The sequence below is a fragment of the Camelus dromedarius genome, chromosome 14 (assembly GCF_036321535.1).
Source record: "Camelus dromedarius isolate mCamDro1 chromosome 14, mCamDro1.pat, whole genome shotgun sequence".
NCBI lineage: Eukaryota > Metazoa > Chordata > Mammalia > Artiodactyla > Camelidae > Camelus > Camelus dromedarius.
The window spans coordinates 47,832,386-47,855,590 of NC_087449.1; the positions used below are offsets into that span (position 1 = coordinate 47,832,386).

Genomic DNA, 23,205 nt, shown 5'->3' on the forward strand with positions numbered 1-23,205 from the left:
AGACTGGTGAATGAAGAGTAATACGAAGAGAGCATTCTTGTGTGTGTGTGGTGAGTGTGTGTGTGTGTGTGCCAGTGCGTGCACATGTGCGTGCACAAGTGCATTGAATCACCTAGATCTTTTTCAAGGTGGCATCCTCCAATAGCAGCATGTTGAGCCCTGACAAGTGTACAGCTGCACCTGGACACTTCCACAGGGACAGTGAATATCCATGGAGACTATGAGCACTTTCCTTCCCCTTCCTGCTAGTCCCAGATGGCTTTCCTACCTTTCACCTCCCTTATCTTGTCCTCCTTTTGAGCTCCCTAGCAATGACTCTGCCCTTACACTAGACCCTCAGTTGCCATACTGTGTACTACATCAGCTTGCTCCAACCCCAGGCAAGCTAATTGCCTTTTACCATTCATTGTCTGCCAGATTAATGACTCCTGTGTCTGGTTGCCCACAGCCTCCTCTGTGTCCTCTCTCTGGCTTGTCTTTCCCTTCTACCTGCTCCTCAGCTGTCTCTCTGAGCTCCAGATCTGAGTTTTTAGAGGTCATTTCATTTAAATGCTAAAATAGAAACACTATCTTTTCTTTTTCTTTTTTTTTTTTTTTCTGCCTAATCAATGGAGGCAGTCCTGGGCACAATGCAGATGCAGAGGAAACCATTTTGTAACAGTGATAAAAACACACACATGTATATCAGGAACAAGACAGAATGTGTGCCAGTAACCACAACTCAGAAGGGAATATCCTTCCCAGCACACAGCCCCCCACAATGACCAGCTGCCTCCCGTGGGTGAACCTAACAAAATTTAAAGCCCCTGCCCCAGAGGGAAAAAAGCCATCACCAACTTCCCGAGGCTCAAAGCACCTTTCTGAGTAGAACTAGACAGCACGAACCTGGTGCAGGGCAGGGCATGCACGCCCTGTGTACAGATGTGACAGCAGTTCTCAGAGTGCAGTCCCTGGGCTAGCAGCTTCGGAGATCTGCACGTGGGTCCCGCGCTCTGGTTTGACAAACTCTCCAGGTGATTTCTCAGGTATGCTAAAGTTTGGGGGTCACTGTAGGCCTGAAAATTTGCATTTATAGTAAGTTCCCAGATGATACTGACCACTCTTTGAAAATCTCTGCTCTGGGAATAGAAAACGGGAGACAACATGTAATGGGAATGATGTCTTTCCACCTACAATGCCCCTCCCCAATTCCAAAGCCCCAATCAAACCCACCTTTGAAGGCCCATCCCAAATGAAACTACTAGCTTAATTGACTATAGGTTATTACTTTACAACTTATTATATTTCAGAGGTCAGGAAACTAGGGATGGTTGAGGGAGGGGGATCAAATAAGATTATGCAACAGAGACCATGTGTGGTCCCCAAAGCCTGAACTGTTTGCAATCTGGCCTTTTACAGAAAGAGTTTGCCAGTTCCTGCTCTATTTATTTATGTAGTTTTCTTACTTCTTCTTATAAACTGTTAACTCCAGAGTCAGTATCTGAATGTTGTTGTATTCCATGCAGTACCAAGCACATAATAATTGTTCAATAAACAAGGAAAAGATGGATGTTGGCTGGGTTGCATGGCTAACCAGTGTTCTGGATGTCTGAAAGAGATGATCAGCTTTTCTACTTAGCCACTCTGGGGCTGCCTTATCCATGAAATCAGAACAGTAATTTCTTATTTGAATAGATGATGAGAATCAAGAGGTCACACTAATAGAATTAGCTCTTTTCATTAGTAAGTAAGTAGAATGATGAAAACCAGGTAGAAGCTGTCCTACCACTTGAAAAACAAGATTAGCATTTAGAATGTTCATAAACAGAAGTACTAAAAATAAGCAAAAAAGCTTAAATTTTCCCTTGGATTTCTGGTGTCCAGTAAAGGCTTTTCATGAAGTTACACACTAGTAGAATTAAAAGAGACCCTAGAGGCCACGCTGCATGATCACACCTGCCACTGCTCACCCTCTGCTTGAATGCCTCCACCAACAGGAAACTCACTTCTTCACAAAGCAGGGCATTCCACTTTTTAACAATTCCAACTTTAGATTTCAACTCAAGAGAAAAAAAGTGTTTACTATCTCCTTGCAATTTTCACTCTAGTCCCTTTCTAGCTATCAAAATTCACTACCTAAGTTTTACAAATAAGAGAAAAGAAGTAGGGTAAGTGTATACTTTTCTGGAAAGAGTGGCAAGTTGAGAGGATCTACCCCATTTAGATAGTTTTCTTCTGCAAACAGTAGCAAGATGGTTTAGAAATACAAGAAGCTAAATGCCAGCAGTTATGCCAAGAGAAGAAAAGCAAACATATGGGTATCAAATGGAGCAGAACAGAACATTCCAAATACGATAGGAAGCAAAAGACTGGTGGTCAGTAGGTCATAGGCTGACCACAGACAAGCAGTAGGTTTCTGCTAAAGAGAAATGCTCATAGCACTAGAAGCTATTATTTGGGACAAATGAGGGAAAGGAGGCCCCAGAGCTAGGCTGGGGTGGGGGCCTGGGGGGAGCGGAACTCTGGAGCTGCTTTGTGATTCCAAAGCTATGAAACAGCTACCATGACAAGTTGCCAAGGCACAAACAGCAAGAGAAAGCCTCTTAGGAACGGCCGAGTCCTTTACGTGGTGATCGGGGCCAAAGCAGAGAGGGCCAGGGGAGGGAACTATCCTGAAGAAGATGGGAGGAAAGGGTGGAGGAAGGAGGCTAAAATCTCAAGATGTACACCTGTTCACGATATAATGGAAGCTTAGTACTCATCCAGACACCTTGCAAACTGACAAATCAATCACTGCATGAAAAATAGCTCCAAGAACAACATTCATTGATCACTCACTCTCTGCATTTCTAAAGCACTTACTGCACAGAGCTTGGAGTTGTGTGGGGCACGTAGTCTAGAAACAGCAGACGCCAATAAGCTTCTAGTCTCTGGCTTTCCCCCTTTCTCCCCAGCACATACGTGCATGAGTGCACACGTGTGCACACGCCCCTCACATACACACACCACACACTCCGTGGTTAAGTCTACCTGGTTATCACTGCCTCCAACTTCATCTGTAGGTGAGGTAGGTTTCTTTTTTCTTTTTTTCCTTTTCTTAGGAAGGGAATTCCTAAGATATGAGAATGGGGCTTTTTGGGCTCTGGTGAAAAGCCTATAATCAAGCCTGGACTAAGAGTATGTTCAATAATTGTAAAGGAGTAAAAGCCCAAAGTGTTGAGAGACTGTTTCCTCAGCATACTCCAGAATGATGCCAGAAGGAGTCAGCAGGCAGAGGGAGGCTGATGATTATTCGATGCCCATTCTGCACTGCACATCAAGCTAGGTGTTTTGCTTGCATTTTATTATTTACTTTTTCCCAATAACTCTTAAAAATGTATATCATTAGCACTGTTTACAGACAAGGAAACTGAGGCCCATGGACTTCAAGTAACCCGTCTAAAGTTTCCCAGCTAGAGCAGAGGCAGGAGTCAGACCAGCTTTCTCTGAATGTGGAACTTTCTTTTTCTTCTAAATCATGCTGCCTTTCTGAAACTGTGCCCAGCACATCGTGGGCTTTGGACGAAGGTAGGTTTTTCCTTCACCCCTTCTCACCCAAGGACTGTGTGATTGTTTTCATTTTGTATTACTTTTCTATTAGATGGTTGAAAATGATTTTGTAAACACCACTAACAGGACCAGATTTATATCTAAATAATATAATTTAGGAACAGGAAAGGCCTACTGATGTTAGACGTGCCCCAGTTAGTACTCCACGTGTGACTTCTGGGAGAGGTACAGTTGACAGCTTTGCCGTGGGCTGACCCTGGCTTGAGATAACGCCTGTGGGACAGCCGGTCAGACAGAAGGCTATAGGAGCCAAGTTCAACTGGTAAGAACTCACTGGCCCAGACAGGCCTAGACTGGAGTGAGCACAAGTCATTCTGCCTCAGGTGTGTGTACCTGTAGCCCTAGTTTCAGATCCTACACCTGCCATTTGCAAACTCCGTGGCCTCACGTAAATCATTGGACCTCTCTGAACCTCAGTGTTCTTGTGGGAGGAATGAAGACAGAATCCCTGTGTCATAGGTCATAGGTCTTTTTCCTCTCCATCTTCTTAAGCCAACTGGCACCAGCTTAAAGAAGTACTTGATAGAGTCTGTCTTCTATAAATTATAAGGAAAACAATGAAGTTTCAGAAAAAGTTTCTGCATTTAAATTTATGGGGTTCTGACCTTTCCCAAGTAATTGTGGTTAATGTCATCAATAATAGACCTGTTGACATCACATGACCCTTGAGATGAGGTGCTGGGAAGGAGGCAGCGTCACTTCTGTGGTATTTTTGCTCCAAAGGTTAACCTCAATCTAATCAGGAGGAAAAAACAGCAAATAAACTCAAATTGAGAAACAGTCTACGGAGTAATTGACCAGTACTTATCCAAAATGTCAACGACATGAAAGACAGGACAGACTAAGCTGTCATGGACTGCAGGAGATGAGAGAACTAAATGCTACGTGATATCCTGCTCCAGATAAAGAACCAAATAAGGCCTGTAGTTTGGTTAATAATAGTGTATCAATGTGACTTTCCTGGTTTTGATCATTATACTGTGGTTCATAAGATGATAACACTAGGGGAAGCTGGGTGAAGAGTATCTAGGAACTCTTGTCTGTTTTCCCAACTTTTCTGTAAGTCTAAAATTATTTCAAAGTACAAAGCAAAATAAATAAATGCACCCCAGTGCTTCTCTTAAAAATTTACTTATTTATTAGGTTCTGTTTCACAATGAAATTGTTCTATTTTGATTGCTGGGACTACGTGATCAGCTTTAACTTCTCCGCTTACATTTCTGCCTTTGCTAGCCCTGATTTATTTACTTCAGTTTCTAGAGATGCTAAAGGAGACAGCATGCAGAGAACTGGGGAGAGAGAGGGAACTTTTTGAGGAGGTTTGAGCTGAATCCATGTGGACTGTTTGCAGCGTATCAGTAACCTCAGCTGCCAGAGGCATCATCGGATTAGTACAGATCAGGACACTTATGTTACTGCAGAAACTAGGGGTGTAAGAAGGCCTCCCCTCCAGCCCCTGAGTCAAGAGAGCTTGAACACTTTGCTAATACTGACTAATACTGTGGACAGAGAAGCAGCCAGAGGAGAGGCAGAGCCACAGCAAAGAACAACGACCTTCACCTGCCTTTTCAAACTCTCCATCCCTGAGCCACTACCGGGGCGATAACACCAGCAGCCTCTGTGGGGAGGACTAGACCTCTCACCTCCCGTCAGTCTCTTCTGCCATTAGGAAAAGCCCACCCCACTTCCCCCTGGGGCTTTAAGCTCCATTTGGAGAGCTCTGTTTTCAGTATCTTTCCCCTCAACTTTCCTGGAACCTCGGTCACAGCTGTAATCCGCAGCAAATGGATTTCCCTGACCCTCGGGACAAAGACCTAGTGTTCCCCAGACTTGGTGGCTCCTGGGAGGGCAGAACCATCAGCATTTCTCCAGCTGCTGGTCTCAGGCCCTGTGGGCAGCAGAGACCTGTAATAAGATCACTATCATTGCCACATCATTCAAAGTGGTCCCTTGCGGTTGGGAGGGGAAAACTGACTCAAGTACGAATCACAGGCTACAGACCTCCGGCTCACACAAAACCACACAGTGAGTTGGAACCCAGAGAAAAACAGACTTCCAGTTCTAGATGTTAGCTATTAATCAGATTTGGCTGTGGTTCATAGTGGGAGTCCGCAGGGATCGGTGGCCTTGGGGGAGAAATAAGGAACTAGTTAGAAGGAGGAGAAGGGAGGAATAAGGGTAGGAATTAAAAGGAAATTGAATAGGGGTGTGTAAAATGCTTAAAGCTTAGACATGAGAAAGTTTAAATTGTTCAGATTTTCTAATGTGGGGCCCCAGGGCCAGGGTGTGTAAGGAGACTTCACCACAGGGGCCCTCACTGAGACTTCAGAGCACTCCTCTCCTTCCCACAAAGCAGAGCTTTGAGGCAGAAGGAGGGTTGGCGTGGGTAGGCCCTGAAAGCTTGGGTTTAAAGAGGGGAACTGTAGTAGAAAACGTTTGACAGCTGCCATATTGTTCCACGCTTCCTAATTAATTCTGTTTCTTTCTAACCCAAGATCCCTCCCACTAGGAGACCAGTGAGAAAGTGACAGATGGCAGGACCCTAGCTTCAGGTTTCTCCTCAGGGCAAACTCCGACCCTCTGGTTGAGTAAATCCCCACCACCATGAGTCTGGTAGGTTTTCTGGGGGTGCCGTCCATGTCCATGCTACTGGAGGACGGTCAGCAGAGTCCTGTCTCCTTGAGTGACTCACTTCCCCCAAAACTAGGCTTCAGTTTTTGCATGGAAAAACAAGGGAGATTATGGTAATGTTCAGTTTCTTAAATTGATTAGTGGGTATACATGCATATTACCCTTTGTACATTATAGAGAGAGAGGTTATTTTGTAGGTATAAAATATTTAATAGACATTAATTGATAATTAGGGGTTAAATTCAGTGATTGCAGTCCCTTTCTACCTCTGAAAATCTAGTATGCTCTGATATAGACTTTGGCCAATGTCACCAAAATAATTGCCCAAGGTGAGATTATGGGTGAAGTCTCACAGGGTGTAGTGTGGGAAAAGCTCTGGCTTTGGAGTCAGACTTGGTGTTGAATCCTAGTTCTGTGATGACCTTAAATAAGTTACTTTGATAAATTCTTCATTGACAAAATTGGGATAATATCTACCCCATGATACCTACCTCATAAGTATATATGAAGCATCTACTATAGTGCTTGACACATAATTGGTGCTCAATAAATAATGTTATTGGTATAGATACCACTGATGGAAGGTACTGAAATTAGCTCACCAGTGGTATATGTTTGAAAGTAGTTGGAGAGAATTCTGCAGATGAGGTAGAAATTAAGCTGAGCTTTCAAATGAGAAGTAGGCTGGAGTGCAGTGTATTTCAAGCAATTCTATCCAACAAATATTTATGAAATTAAACACTGGATATATATGGGAAAATAAGATGTGATCCCTGTTCTCCAGGAGTTCAGAGTCTAGTGGGGAAGACAGATTCATAAGCAAATCACTTTCTTGTAATACATTTCAAGTGCTAGGAGAGAGATAGGCACAAAGTGTGGTGGGAGAAGTCAACCAACTGGATGGCTTTAAGGAAGGAATAAGGACCTAGTTTGAAGGAAGCAAGAGAAACATTAGAGGAAGTTGCATTCAGTGACTGTTTCACAGAGGAGACTCAATTTGTTCTGATAATCTAAGGAGTTGGTTAAGTGAAAAATGGAAGGCAGGCATTTCAGGGGAAGGAAACAGCAAAAGTAAAACTTCAAAGGAAGAAAATAACCTAGGTGTCCACAACTTCAAGTTGTTTGAAATAATGCTCATCCCAGTGAGAGTGCAGTGTAGAAAATGACGCTGGGGAGGCAGGCAGGGTCAGTTCATGGGGGTTCTATAAAGAAAAAGGTAAATTGGACTTCATCAAAATTAAAGAGCAGAGAAGGTAATCACGAGTATGTGGGCATATGGTACTTGTGAGAAAGAAAGCAGATCCACCAGACCAGAGCAGTGGACTCCTGCTGTAGAAGATTAGGTTAGAAAGGTAGAATGAAGCTAGGAGATCAATCCTCACCCACATACACCACCACCACCCCAAATAGGTATTCTCATTACCCAGCTTTGCACATTAGGAAACTAAGACTCAGAGAGCTAAACTGCGTTGCCCAAGGTCATACAACTAGTGACAGTAGAGCTGGCCTTCCCAAAGCTAGGACTACCTGACTCCTAAGTCCATGCCTTTTCTCCTTTAGCACATTGACTCTCCTGGGAAAACTGAGCCACCAGAGAATGCCCAGAGGCAAGGTGATCTCCTCACCTTGTGGCAGTGACTATTCAGCAGTAGCGTCAGTCTTGACATTCACAAAGCCTGGAGTAGCATGCATCCACTTCCTACCTATCACGGTGCACACATTTCTAACGTATCACTCTCCTGAATGCCAGCAGATGTGGTCTAAGCTTCTCATTTGGAACTCGGCATATGGTCGGCAATGTTATTTTTATGTTTTTTCTAATTGAAGTACAGTCAGCTAAAATGTGTCAGTTTCTGGTGTACAGCACAATGTCCCAGTCATGCATGTACACACATGTATTCATTTTCATATTCTTTTTCATTAAAGTTTATTGCAAGATATTGAATATAGTTCCCTGTGCTATACAGGAGAAAATTTTTAAATCTATTTTTATGTTTAGTGGCTAATATTTGCATATCTCAAACTTCCAAATCTATCCCTTTCCCATAAGACCATAAGATTGTTTACTATGTCTGCTTCTGTTTTGTAGATGAGTTTATTAGTGACCTCTTTTTTTCTTTTTTTTTTAGATTCCACATATGAGTGATATCATATGGTATTTTTCTTTCTCTTTCTGGCTTACTTCACTTAGAATAACAATCTCTAGGTCTATCCATGTTGCTGCAAATGGCATTATTTTATTCTTTTTTTGGCTAAGTAGTATTCCATTGTGTATATATGTATATATAAAGAAGTTGTGGGATAGATAGTTAGAGATAGCTAGATAGCTAGCTAGATAGATAGATAGATATCCCACAACTTCTTTATCCAGTCATCTGTAGATGGACATTTAGGTTGCTTCCATGTCTTGGCTATTGTAAATAGTGCTGCTGTGAACATTGGGGTGCATGTGTCTTTTTGAATTAGAGTTGCCTCTGGATATATGCCCAGGAGTGAGATTGCTGGATCATATGGTACATCTATTTTCAGTTTTTTTGAGGAATCTCCATTCTATTTTCCATAATGGCTGCACCAAACTACATTCCCACCAACAGTGTAGGAGGGTTCCCTTTTCTCCACACCCTCTCCAGCATTTATTGATTGTGGACTTTTGAGTGATGGCCATTCTGACTGGTATGAGGTGATACCTCATTGGAGTTTTGATTTTCATTTCTCTGGTAATAAACAATATTGAGCATTTTTTCATATCCCTATTGGCCATTTGTATGTCTTAATTGGAGAATTGCTTGTTTTTGGATTGGGTTGTTTGTTTTTTGGTACTAAGTTGTATGAGCTGTGTATATACTCTGAAAATTAAGCCCTTGTCAGTCGCATCATTTGCAAATATTTTCTCCCATTCCGTAGGTTGTCGTCTTATCTTTAAATTTGTACTTCATGCCCCCTACCTACTAAGAAACAGAATCCAGTGTTAATGGACAGGCTTCAAAGCATTCGCTTACCCCTACAATTGTAAGCCTATCTTTCATAGGTCTGCATTTTTTTTTTTCTGGGGCAAGAGGTTTCAAAATCTTCAAATGAGGATCCATGTCTTCTACTTCTTTTCTATTGTCAGTTCTTAGCGAGAATACCCTGCATGCAGTAGATGCTCAATAGATGTTCAGATTGTGGGAAAACTAGGAACATGTTGGTTGGGGGAACTTCTAGAAGTGATTGACAAGACGTGGAAGATGGGACAGGGCAGCTTTATGCTGTGAAAGCAGAGAAAGCGTGGGTTCAGTCAACTCAATGTTTCGTCTCCTTTGAAGTGTTCCCTCATCTCTTAGGCAGGGTCTGTCCTTCCCTCCTCTTTGCTTTGCAGGAGTGACTGATAGGGAGCCAGAGAAGAGGGGGGAAGAGAGGAGAGGGAGAGTGTGTGCACTGGAGAGACAGCTGTAGCTACCAAAAGCGGGGGCTGGAACAGAGAGGGCTAGCCAGCTGAGAGGGAGGGCAGGCGTGGGCTCGGGTGTGGGAGGATAGGGATGTGCGGGCAGCAAGAATGGGCAAAAATTAATGAGAGACAGAAAAGGGAAAGACGAAGGAAGGGTGCAAAAGCCAAGAACGATGGGATGAAGAGAGAAAGGAAAGGCTTGTGTGGCAGCAGAAGGAAGGGGGCAGACGGGCAAGAGATTTGGGGAAATGCATTGTGCCTGTGTCCCCATGTTGCTCAGGTCAGTCTCCCTCCCGGGCATGGAGAGCAGTTGCTGTTTTACCATAAAGGGATGCCATGCTCTCTTTAGAATTTTGTCTTGCTTTATTTCTCACCAGAGATTGAGTATACACTGTGCCCAAGATCGGCTCAGCTGCTGCAAAAGAAAAAAAAAAAAATTGAACTGAGACTTGACCATCCAGGATGTAGACTCCCTCTCCTTAATTTGCTGTGGCCGCTGCCCTGTTTTCCCATCTTACTGTTTATGTTTATATGTATTTCCATGGAGATTTCCTAGGGCGGGATGCAAAGCAAGAACTGAAACCCAATTCTGATCAATAATTTCGGAAAGGGAGATGGGCATTTAACACAGAGAAGACTCTGGGATTCTCTGGGATATTCCAAGTTTGAACATAACTCTCATTTACTGATTTGTAGCTTGGTGAGCCTTAAAACTTCAGCTTGTCTCTTCAACTAATTTGTCGGTTTCTGCAAGATCAGAATTATGCCGTCTACTGCTTTCTATCCAGGCTACCCTTCCTTCCGTGGAAAGTGAGATGAGGTAGATGTCGACTGAGCAGAGCACAGGAAATACTTGACTTTCCTCTTTCATCCACCTGCACCATCATGACAACATAAGCATCCTTAACAAGCAGGTGGTCAAAGTGAGATCCAGGACTGAGTGCAGTTCAGGACAAAGGGAGTTCACGGAAGAGGGCCTTGCCCAGTGGCAGTAAAAGCAGACATACAAGCATTAAAGGAAATCCCTGTTTAAGGACCCCAGATCATGAGTGCCGTCTACAGGCTGTTACACTGCCTCAGACGCCATAGGCCTCTAGACTTCAACTTGCTCCCTGCCCACTGGGAGGAGCCTAGATTTCCTCACCCCCAACGCTCTGTGTTTGAGCCTGCATGGACACTTTTTGCAGCCCCTAGTGAAACCGCCCCCACCCCTGTCTGAAGAAGGCATCCTGAGAAACGCTGACAGCCTCCAAACTGAGCAGCGTTGGGAAGAGGATGTCAGGACATTAATGACTATTTTAGTTCTTTGCACTCACCAGTTCTCTCAATAGTGTGAGAAAATCATATTATTTTCTTCATTTATTAATGTGGTATAATCTGCAAGCAGAGAATTGAATGTCTGTGATGGAATAACAAAGAAGTGCTGTTTTTCTTTTTTTTTAATTGAAGTATAGTCAGTTGACAATGTCATGTTCGTTTCTGGTGTACAGCATAACTTCAGTTATACATATATATATTCCTTTTCAAATTCCTTTTCATTATAGGCTATTACAAGATATTGAATATAGTTCCCTGTGCTACACAGTAGGACCTTGTTGTTTATCTATTTTATATATACTAGTTAGTATCTACAAATCCCAAACTCCCAATTTATCCCTCCACCCTCTCCTTCCCCTCTGGTAACCATAAGTTTGTTTCCTGTGTCTGTGAGTCTGTTTCTGTTTTGTAAGTAAGTTCATTTATGTTGTTTTTAAAAGATTCTACATATAAGTGATATATGGTATTTCTCTTTCTGGCCTACATCGTATGATAATCTCTAGGTCCAAGAATGTTGCTGCAAGTGGCGTTATTTCATTCTTTTTTATGACTGATTAGTGTTCCATTGTATATATATATATCACAGCTTCTTTATCTAGTCAATATCCGTCAACAAAAGTGCTGTTTTTAGATGGAGGAAGAAATGGGTAGAAGGAAACGCTTATATATATGAAAATTAGGATTTTAGGAATAGCATGAAGGAAAAAGAGAGGCACTTGACCTCAGACCTAGGTATGCCTTTGCCTTCCTTCCATCCCAGCCCTTCTCCACTCCGGAACACATTTCCCTGAGGGGATGTGCAGCTTCCAACTCTGAATCCTGATCATAAGATGGCCCCTGAAGGCATTTTTGGTGTCCCTTAGTGACTGGGATAAAAGCTCCAAGAGGCTTGCCAGTTCCACCTGGAAGAGGGTTGATCTATTGGGACTGACAATGGGAACCTAGCTGGGGGCAGCTTTAACAACCACAACAACAGCCAGTGCATAAGGAACACTTGGTATGTGCTTGACACCCCACTAAGCACTTTGTGTCATTAATTCACTGTATCCTCCCAACAATCCATACACTCATATGTCTGCCAGATTAAGACAGAAGGTTAGAGAAGTGTGACTCGCCAGTTTTCCCCAGCTGGTAAGTGGCAGAGCCAGGACTCAGACCCAAGTCTTTCTGATTCCAAAACCTATGATTTTAACCAAAATGCTCAATGAAGCATTAGATCAGAGAGCACTCAGTGAGTACTCCATGGAGGAAACAGGGACTCCAGGCATACTCGAAGCTCTTCCAGCTTTGGAAACAAAACAAAATAAACACTTCAGTTTATTGCATTGCCTCTGTCTCTCATTCTGTTCGCTCTAGATTTTTAATTCCATTTCTTTCAAGAACTGCCTGTATAAATATGAACAAATAATAATGTGTCTAGTGTTGAGTTTCTCCATTCTAGTGATGAAAAAGTTGATGGTGTGAGGATGACCCCTAAGATCCCTCCTAGGAAGCCGGTCATAGGGAATCCGCCTCGGTGCCTGATTTTTTACTGCCTCTAGCAGAGTAACAGACTTAGATTCAGGCCTCGCCTAGCAAGCCAACCCTGGCCCTGCCCTCCTGGTGGCAGGTGCGGCTCGAGACCTCCGTTCAGGCTGGTGGAGGGCGATGCCTACGTGTGCTTCTCTAGTCAGCGTTTGTTTGACATTTCACTTCTGCCTCTTTCCTCCCAGCACCTGCCTGCTCTTCTGCCACCTGAGCACCCTGACAGTGGCATCCTGTAGGCCATGGAGAATGAGCTGCCGGCCCCCCACACATCTAGCAGCGCCAGTGTCACCAGCAGTACCAGCGGGGTCAGTAGCAGCAGCGGTGGTGGAAGTGGCCGCCCCACGGGGCCCCAGATCTCTGTGTACAGTGGCATTCCTGACCGGCAGACAGTGCAGGTAAGATTCCACCTGACCTAGGTACTACATCAGCTTCCATGGTCTGGAGAACAACCTGGGTGTCGAATCTAGCATAGGCGTAAGAGAGTATGTCAGTGGGCAGATATTTGTGCACAGTTTGAGGAGAAGTGATGCCACATGGGTTCAGTCGAGGAAGTTGGGGGAGAGTGGGGATACTTAGCAGATCTGAAAAATTCCTGTCTCACCTGGGATTCAGGTCCCAGAGTGCCATCTGGGGAGGATAGGCGTGTGAAAGTTTAAGGGGCAGACAAATAAAAATAGCGAACAGAAAAAGTGACTGAGGGCTGCTCAGTCCTAGACCCACTATCTAAATGATCACTACTTTGTAACAAATCTAAGCTTCGTACACACAGTGAACCAAAAAAGAACCCCAAAACAATCCTCTGTCTTTGCAGCTTTTTACCTTCTTCCCTAAAACAGCAGTTTGCAAAATGTCATCTGTGAGGTCTTCCAGGTGATTACACATGGTCCCAAAATGCAATCATGACCACGTATTACCATCTACCATGTGCCCCACAGCGTACGAAGCATTTTGCCTGGTTATCTTCTCCTCTGGTTGTGAGAATGGGTATTATTAGGCACAATACTAAAATTGAGAAAACTGAGGCTTAAAGAAGATAGTGACTTGTCCAGGTTCACTCAGATAAAGACAAAAAAGCTGAACCTGAGTATCGCCCCGCAGACCTGTGTCCTTCCTCACCACAATGTCTGTTTGAGGCTCCTGGATAAAATTGGCAGGAAAGAGAGACTGCAGCTGAGAAGTGTTTGCTCTGAGAACTTTTCTGTCACTTTTTGGGTGCACTGGACAAGTGACCTCATCCTGCTTTGGCCCTGGGCCCAGATTAGGGAATGGAGGAGAAGCCACAGCAGATGGTGAGAGGGCCTGGAAAATCTGGTTAAAGATGACCCCATTAGATACTCTGAAATCTTCCCTTAACAGATAATCTCCCAGTTACCTCGGCCTCACACTTCATAAAATCACGCTTCCATCCTTGCTGCCCACCCCCACCAGGCTTCCTCCCCTGGCCCTTTTGCACATGAGTATTTTAGCACCAATTTCTAGCAGCTGACTTTAGGATGTGCTCTCCTCTGCCCCTCACCACAATTCTAAGAAGGAGGGGTTTGGGGTTTCTGGTCTGGCAAATGGAGTGACCCAAGGTTGTGTTCCGCCCCCAAGCAGAACCTCTGGGGCTCCTCCTATTCCTACTCCTTGACACCCCTCGGTGAGGAGCACTCACGGTATCTCTACTACTGCTGTCTGGATGGCTGGGAGCTGCCTTTAGGAGTCTAAGGGAAACAGAGAGGCTTAGACAAAGGGAATAAGAAGAAGGAATTCTGGGGAGGACAAGGGATAAAAAGAACCGAGTTCATGTAAACCAGGACCCTCAGAGGGGAAAGTACACTGAAAGAAGGTGTGGAGGAGCTAGGTGGGGGTGGGGATCTGGGGAGACCTGAGAGCCCTTGGAGGATCTGTGATATCAGCCTATTTTTACAGAACCCCGAATCTGAGCCCAGAGGTTGTTTCACCCTAGAGCCACCAGCCCCTAGAAATCACGCTCAGCAGGAGAGAGCCAGACTGGAGGTTCACGTGCTGGGGGCAGAATCCAGGGTGGGAGCAGCCCTGTAGCCAGGGATTCAGCAGAGCTAAGGGGAGGAAGTGGGCCAAAGCCTGGCCAGGACCTGTGTAGGGCACCCCATAGGAAGATGGAAGGAGGGTGACCAGGTAGGGAGAAGGGAGGAGAAATGTCTCTGGGGCTAATGAGAAGAAGACAGAGGATCTCAGGGCTGGGGAAAGGCATTTGCTCTTCCTCATTCCTGGGGAGGTGGGAGATGCTTTGAAGGGTGGGAAGATGGGAGGGGATCAAAGAGCAATCTTATGTTGTTTCTTAGAGACTGTGGCTCAGCCAGTCCCATCAGGAAAGTGGGAATAGCAGTAAGGCCAGGGAATGGGAGGTGGTGGCTCAAAAGAGGGAGTGATGGAGAGAAGGAGGGAAAGAGTGAAGAGGAATGCAGCATCCCAGCAGCTACAGCATCCCGGCGGCTGCAGCATCCCTGCTCTGCAAGGCCAGGGGAACCGTCTTCTGAGGGACCGATATGAACTTTCAAGCAGGTGAGGGCAGGTGCTGCTGAGAGGGTGTTGCCCTTGAACAGGTTTTAGTTTGGCTGGCTGTGTGGCCAAAGGTGGAGTAGGCCCTTCTTCAGACTTGTCTCTTTCTTCCCACCCCTTTCCTCCTCTCAGCCTTGTTGATTTTCGTTTCCCTTCGTTGTCGTCATCCCTGTGGTCCAGTTACCCCCATCAAAGGCTGCAGAACGGAGGGAAAGGGGTACAAACAAGACTGGCGTGGGACCCAGTCACTGGAGGCTTAAAGGACTTCTGCCTTCCGAGCTCCCACAGCCCTGGGTGTTGGTCAGAGCAGCATGTGCCGCCCGGATCCAGGGGGAGCAGGGAGCGTATGTGCTAAAGAGAAATGCAAGATAGACGAGGCAGGAACGTATGAAGCTTTGCAAACAGTGGTCTCCTCCACTCCCTGGAGAATGGGAATCACAGGCTTTGTCCTTCTCTGAGCAGCTGGGGAGAGAGGAGGTTGAGCAGGTGGCGTCGCTGCAGAAGGGGCAGGTCTGCAGTGAGCTCGCCCCCGGTCCTCCCCTCCCTCCATAGGTGATCCAGCAGGCCCTGCACAGGCAGCCCAGCACCGCGGCCCAGTACCTGCAGCAGATGTATGCAGCCCAGCAGCAGCACCTCATGCTGCAGACTGCGGCCCTGCAGCAGCAGCACCTGAGCAGCGCCCAGCTCCAGAGCCTGGCAGCTGTGCAGCAGGTAAGACAAAGGTACAGGAACACCGCTGATGCCGCCCAGGTGAGGGGGAGAAGAGGCAGGCGCTACACGCGGGCTCCCACGAGTTCTTACTGGACCCTCACAGAGCCCTTGTGAAGTAGGTACAATCGTCATGAGCGTCCTTCTGCAGATGAGGAGAGAGGCTCTGGGAGGTTAAGCACCTTGCCCGAGGCCACACAGCTCTCCAGTGGAGCGGCTGGAACTCACAGCCCAAGTGGCCCGGAGGGACCGGGACGGCCTGCCTTGACACATCACTGCCTACAGGGAAGGGACTGAGGGCCCAGGGAGGTGTCCACGGGAGAAGCCCATCACCCATTCAGCTTGCTGTCTGCCTTTAGTGGCCGAGAAGAGCTCAGTCATTCATTCAACAGAACTTGTTACGCGCCTGCTGTTTGCCAGAGAGTATGTCCTGCATTGAGTGCACTGTGGACCCTGTCTTCTTGGAGCTTATAGTGGGTGGACAGCAAGTAAACAGAAACTCATATAGACAAGGAAACAGCACGTCTAAATATCATGGCTGTGATAAGCCCTGTGAAAGAGAAGAGCAGTCGGCTGTGAGTGAGTGACAGGGAGGGCTGCTTTAGACAAGGTGGTTGGGGGAGCCTGTCTGCTGGAGGAAAAGGAAGCTGACACTTGAGGGATGAGAAGCTGGCCAAGAGGAGAGGCAGGCTGGACATTCCAGACAGTATGTGCCCAGCTATCCACGTGGAGGCCCGTGAGCCTGACGTGAGCAGTGGGGTGAAGCAGGGGGGCAAAGAGAGCAGGAAGCATAGGTCACAGTCATGGCTGACGCTTTGAGTGCTTATGTGTAAATGCTCTGCCTCGTGTGACCCTTTCAGCAGCCCTCCAAGGTAAATACTGTTCTTACCCCCACTTTACAAAAAAGGAAATTGCGACACTTGCTTGAGATCACATAGATGAAACAGAATAAGGGTTTGACTCCTGACCACCACCCTGTCGTGCTTCCTGTGGAAGGTGAGAGCCTGGGGAATGACTGGAGGAGATCTGCTCCTCCAGTGACAAGAATTCTTCTGTCCTAGGCAAGCCTGGTGGCCAACAGACAGGGGAGCACCTCAGGAAGCAGCGTGTCTGCACAGGCCCCGGCCCCAGCATCCTCGGTGAGTAGGACACAGCACAGCAGGCAGGGCCCCCAGCTTCAGGACCAGCCCCACCCTCCTTGTCCAGAATGCTTCCAGACCCAACTGTGGTGAATCCTTAGCCATGTAGAATCATGGCCAGTATCTATTACTCTTGCGAGGAAAAAATTTTTAAAGTGCAGGCTGATTTCTAACTCCCTTTAATTACTCCCCATCATCTTTCCAGTGTCAGGCTCTCTGTTCATAGCTCAGTCCTCTCCCCACTGCATCCTCCCCGCAGCTCTGCACGTAGGCCAGATGCAGCAGTGCTGGGGGAGACCCAGGGCCCAAGGACCAGAGACGGTGCAAAAGAAGGCTGAATTGCCAAGGAAGGGAAGGGGGGAGAGAGAGGAACGGATGAAGGGGCACAGCGTTAACCCTCAGAGCCTCCTGTTCTCTGCTGCGCATGCCTCTCTCCTCAGATCAACCTGGCAGCCTCCCCAGCTGCAGCCCAGCTCATCAACCGGGCTCAGAGTGTCAACTCAGCCGCAGCCTCGGGCATCGCCCAGCAGGCTGTGCTCTTGGGCAACACGTCTTCTCCCGCCCTGACCGCAAGCCAAGCACAGATGTATCTGCGAGCACAGATGGTGAGTACCCAGTGTGGGCCACAGCTCAGGTGGGCCAGGAGGACGGAGGCAGAGAAGTGGGGAGCTGGGCGATTAGAGAAGAGTGGGGTTGAGAGAAGGGTTGGGGAGAAGTGCTGAGGGGCAATTGGCATAAAGAAGCGGGCCTGGAAGGCTGAGCTGGAGCTTTGGTATGGGCTCCATGACTTGAGGACAGGTGGGGCTCCAGGTCGAAATAAAGTTACCCCTGATGCCTCCTTTCCTTCCCCTCCTAGAGGGAAACAGAATTGCCCTCTTCTTATCAGAAACCATGCCCTAAAATTAGTTAAGGTAGAGAATGCAGGGGCCTGTGCCCAGGTGGTCCAAGTACCCTACAGAAGTGGGGTCTTATCCCACTGTGACAGTCCTCGCAGGGACTGGCCACCTCTAGTTCAGGGCCGGAAGTGCACTCCAGCCCAGGTGGTGAAGGTGGCAGTGGTTTCAGAACATGCCCTCCAGCTGGGCCCCCATTCTCACCAGGGTCACCCTGTCAACGTTCATCAGGGGGGCTTGCTTGGGCTGAATGTAGTCAGGATGGCAGTGGCCCTGGACGTGCATGCCCAGAGTCCCTCCTTCACACCTACCCTTGAGAGGTCACAGAGGTCCATAGGAACCTGGAGGTTCCTAATATTTAGCAGAATGTCCTGGGAAAACCGCAGCACACACCTGAGGAGGCAGGAACATCTAGCTCTACCCTGGGCTCCAATTACGGTGAGTCCAGTCTCCTGTCTCCCAGTCTGAAGAGTTCTTCAGCTCCTCGACACATATCCTGAGGACTATACACCCCCACCTCTCCCTTGGCTCCTGCAGCCAGAAATGGACCCTGGGAGCTTTTCTGGTCCAGCTCCAGCACTTCCATTTTTGACTCAGAGTTCACTGAGATGCAGCGCCATTCCCAGGGAGCAGCCTTGTAGACCCTCGGTGTGGAATAGACTTCCACTCCAGGGAGCCAGGCGGCCACCCATGACACTGCCCAAGCCTGCTCTGTCTTCAGTTTACTCTGCCCCTTGTCTGCTCAACAGCCCCATCTGGAGCCCTGCAGGCTGGCCATCCTCCTCCCCAGAGCGGGGTACACAAGCTCAGAGGAGCAGGCACACTGTCGGACACTATGTGTCCACATACACACCACTCTAGACTCACAGGGGTGGGAATGTCACGCAGAGACCCTCAGTCACCTGCACCCCACAGAAGGAGAAGCAGATCTGAGTTTCGCTCTGGGCACTCTCATTCCTCGAGCATTGTTGTCTCTGTGGGCACACACACACACACACACATGCTCACAGCCTACTCTAAATTTGACTGGAAAATGGCCAGAAGAGTACATCTAACTTGATCCCTTCTGACGGAGAGTCCTGTTCTGACCCAGACCTGGAGTCCGGAGTAGGTTAGATCTAGAACATGGTCCCAGGGCATCTGTCTCTGCCCACGGTCCCTGCTGACCGCAATGTTGCAGAGGGGGTCTTGAGGGGGTCCTGCGGTTGTTGTCCTTCTGGGAGAGCTTCTCACAGAGGCTTCTGAAGTAGACCTGACTTAGGTGCAGCCCCAGGACATCCCCCACCCCCACCCCTTCACTGCCCGGCTGGGGTCAGGACGCGATGAGCCTCTTGAATAGGTTTTTCAGGAGATGCCCTTGAACTCTTCCCCTTTTGTGCCCCCTGATTCCCCACTCTGCTCCCTGGCTAAACTGTTGTCCTGTGGCTGAGCCCACATTGGGCAGGTAAAAGGCGCCTCGTTTCCTGTGATTCCAGGCCCAGCCAGGTAACCTGGTGCAGGTAGCTAGGAGCCTAGGCGGCACTGTTCCTTTGTCCCCTCAGCTCATCTTCACGCCCACGGCCACCGTCGCTACTGTGCAGCCTGAGCTCGGCACTGGCTCCCCCGCCCGGCCCCCCACCCCCGCCCAGGTGAGGAGTCCTTGCTTGTGGGAGGGCAGGGGGGTGGGCACCCCCACACAGGGGCACCAATGCTGGGTATGGTCCTAAGCCCTGGAAGAGCTTTGAATCTCTGGAAATGTTGGGGTCCTCTAGGAAAGCAATGGGGAGACAGGACAACCCAGTGCTCCGAGACTTGCTCCTAATTCCCCGCTGAGAAGTCCTCGGCCACCCCTGACTCTGCTTGATGCCCCGAACACAGGTCGGGAGCCAGCAGCGCACTGAGGCCAAGTCATGGTGGTCATACTACTGCTTTACCTGACACCGTCCCTGGGAGAAGCTCTGTTGCTGCTTTTTAAGAGGGAAATTCCACTCTGATGACACATGCTAGCACCTCTAGGAAGGGAAAAATGGCATGGACCAAGAGGGAGCAAATATGGGTCCTGGGTCCCTACCTTCTGCTGGGAGCAGACAGACATTGCTGTGGATGTAAAGATTCTGTGGGCAGCGGGGAGAGGAACCGTCCTCAGCTTCAGGATGGGGACCCACAGGGTAACAAGACAATCAGATTTGTCAGATGCGAGTCTGGCACAGCCTCCAAGTGTCCAGCAGAGGGCACCAGGGACCAGGTTGAATAAGCACGCCCTTCATGGAGTCTGTAACCCTTGTCCTGAGGACAGGATAATCCTTTGGAGGGTCTTGCTAGTCAATTAACTTTCACTTTTGCCTCTGCCTTTTCCAGTGTGGGAAGCCCCAGGCCCCGCCATATCTGGGAATTCTTTCTAAGTGGGGTGCACCCCATCCTGATAGTTTGAGGGAGGAGGGGAGGTAACAGAAAGGAGAGAGAGCCTGGCCTCCCTGCCACGGCCTGCCCCAGCCTGCCCCAGCCTGGACAGACATCCCTGCTCAGAACTTAACTTCTTCTGCTGATGAATCCAGTCACTAGCACTCTTTCTGTCTCCTTTAAAAACTCTACCTGCTTGTGGTTCTTCTTTCAGCCCCTATCTCATTCTCTCTCCTTCTTTCTGATTTTACAACCCACTGTCCTATTCACCCATTCCTGGATCCATCCCTAACTCCTTCCCTCTTTGAACTGTGTGTTGGCATGGCTCCTGCCCACATTCTCTGGACTCTTATAGACCCCTCTTTTCCAGGTTCAGAACTTGACCCTCCGAACACAACAGACACCAACTGCAGCAGCCTCGGGCCCTACCCCCACTCAGCCCGTCCTGCCCAGCTTGGCCCTGAAGCCCACACCAGGTGGCAGCCAGCCTCTGCCTACCCCATCACAGGGCAGAAACACTGCTCAGGGTTCCCCTGCAGGTGCCAAGCCTGGCACCACTGACAGTGTGACGGAGCCACTCAAGAAAGTAGAGGGCAACGGCAGTGTACCAGGGAGTTCGGAGGGCCGGGCTGGGCTCAGCCGGATGGTGCCCGCTGTGGCGACCCACCCCCTCATTGCACCAGGTAAGGGCTCCGGGAAGAAGGATCCTATCCCAGAAAACTCAGAAGGCCTGTGGGTCAGAGGGAACCTATCAGACTTTCTTTTTTCCCATGGACATGCTAAGATGTCAGCCATATGTGCGTCTCTCTGTCTTCCCTCTTACAATCTTGACATGTGCGTCAGCTCCAGATTCTGTTTTATGCTTCTTCTCATCTAGCTTCAGAGAAGGCAGCCACATCAGCTAGGATAAATGAGACCTTCTTTACAGTGGGCACCATGTGATTCTCCGAGCACACAATCATAGCACTTAACCTTGAGAGTGGAGCTTGGCAGTTGGACTATTTTGAAATTTTCTGAGAGTCAGCAGAAAGAACAGGGGCTAGCCAGAAGTGTGTAAGAACCACACAGGGAGATGAGGAAGTGGGAAGCTTGTTCTCTCATCATTCGACAGACATTTGTTGACTAATATTCACCAACTATGTTGCCAGTTCTCGGTGCGCAGAGAGAAGTAAGACTTGGACCCTGCCCTCCAAGGAGAATCCGGTCTGGAGAGACAGACAAGTACAATGCGATATGGTGTGCCAAGCGCTATAATACGTGTGAGCGCTGAGCCCTGGAGGGACGTGGAGGCACTATCTAGCCTTGGGGAGAGGAGCCAAGAAAAGCTTGCCAGGGAAGGTGACACTTGAGAATAAATCTAGCAGATTAAAAAAGTAATAATCCAGCAGATGACTTGTGAGGCAAATTCTGTGAAGGGGATGAATCAGTGTTCCCTGGGGCTAGTCTCTTTCCCTGCCTGCTAAAATTCTCCCAGCACTGCCTGTTGTAGGCAATCTTTAATGAGAAAATCAGCCAAGAGCCCTGGAAGCCAGACTTACCAGTCTCAGGAATAAGACCACGCTGTGGTTACAGCACAGAAATACAGTGGTGGGCCACGCGACTTTGCATCACAGAGAGAATCACCCTGGTCACATCCCGTAAATAACCACTAATCCTATCCTCATTCAGACCATTTTACCATCCAGTCTAACCTGCATCTTTTTTTTTCTTGAGAGCCTACTTTGTGCTTGTTACTAGATTAACAAAGATGGTCAAAATGTGATTTCTTACCTAAAGGAGTGTGCAGTCAAAAGGAGGGAGCCAGATATATAAGCAAATCCATTCGGTTGCATAAATTCCATTGTAGGAGTCAGTATGAGGTAAGTGTGGGCCCAGCTGGGCACCCCAGTGCCAGGCAGGACTGGGCAGAGGTGCTGTCCTTCCGAGGAAATGGCACTGGGTGTTAAAGCAGGAGCATTTCCCCAACAGACAAAGTAGGGGAAGGAGTTCCAGACAGACACGGGAGGCACAGGCGGAGCGTTGTGACAGTGAGCTGGGGAGAATGTGACTTCAAGTCCTTTATTCACCCTTTTGAGGCTTCGAGGACGGAGGTGGCCTCTGCCTCCAGTGGCCAATCCGAGCCGAGACAGGCACCGCCCTGCACAGGCCTCACTGCCCTGTGGCTCCGGCTGTTTCTCAGTGTCTGGCACTGCTCTCTCCAGAGACTAGTCCAGCCTCTCCTTTCATGGAGAGAGAAACTGAGGCTCAGAGGAGGAAGTCTGGGGGGTCTTACAGTGTGAGTTGATAGCTGCCGGGAGTAGAGTGAGGACCCCAAATTAGCATTTCTTCTACCTGTTCACGCAATCTACAAACCACAGAGCAGCATTGGGGCTTCAGAACTTACTGAGAACCCCATTTCTGCCCAGGCCAAAATGTAACCCCCTCCCTAGATTTGAGCCAGCCCCCCAGATTCTAAGGACCCATCCAAAGAAAGACTAGTTTTTAAGTTTCTTCCTTGGGCTCGTAGGCAACCTTAGGGCCTCAAGAAAACTGGACAGAAAGCAGATCAGCCTGATAAAACCTCTGCTGTGCACTAGATAATATACTGGGCATTTTTATGTACCCTACCTCTTGTAACCTTCAGAAGAACCCTGTAAGGTAGATGTTTTTATCCATCGTTACAGATGAGAAAACTGAAGCTCAAAGAGGTTACCCGAGAACTACTATGTATGTCACTCAAGGTCACATAAGTATTACGTGGCAGAACTGGGAACCAATTCCACGTCTGGCTGAGTCAGTTCCTGTGCTCTTAATCATCAAGCCGTACTTGCCTCTTTCAGTTCTTACAGTAATTTGGGGCTTCCTAGGCCTTTCTTATTCCTGACCCAAAGCTCAAAGAGCCTGCCAGTTTTAAGATTGTTCTAGGTTTTATAGAGTCTAGTAGAGGGCTCTCTTCTCTTGAGCCTGGTTAAGGTGAAGGCCAGTGAGTTACAGACTGAGATCCAGGGCCCCACGTGTCTCCTGGGACTTACAGTCTGTGGCTATAGGTGGTACAGAAACCAGAGGTCCCCCAAACTTTCTACGGAGCAGCTGT

At 48.0% G+C, this 23,205-nt stretch overlaps 1 protein-coding gene across 4 annotated transcripts in view; it reads left to right on the forward strand.

Moving 5' to 3' along the window:
• PHC2 (polyhomeotic homolog 2) overlaps positions 1 to 23,205 on the forward strand; it is a 97,840-nt gene that overhangs the window by 37,045 nt on the left and 37,590 nt on the right. For 2 of the 4 annotated variants that reach the window (XM_031464679.2, XM_064493787.1), the window contains exons 2-7: positions 12,676 to 12,885; positions 15,566 to 15,724; positions 16,783 to 16,860; positions 17,301 to 17,465; positions 19,229 to 19,381; positions 20,503 to 20,815. In XM_031464679.2, coding sequence (XP_031320539.1) covers positions 12,730 to 12,885; positions 15,566 to 15,724; positions 16,783 to 16,860; positions 17,301 to 17,465; positions 19,229 to 19,381; positions 20,503 to 20,815 — 1,024 coding nt within the window. In that variant the 5' untranslated portion in view covers positions 12,676 to 12,729. The remainder of the gene's footprint in view (positions 1 to 12,675; positions 12,886 to 15,565; positions 15,725 to 16,782; positions 16,861 to 17,300; positions 17,466 to 19,228; positions 19,382 to 20,502; positions 20,816 to 23,205) is intronic. The other 2 variants (XM_031464680.2, XM_031464682.2) reach the window with 2 other exon arrangements.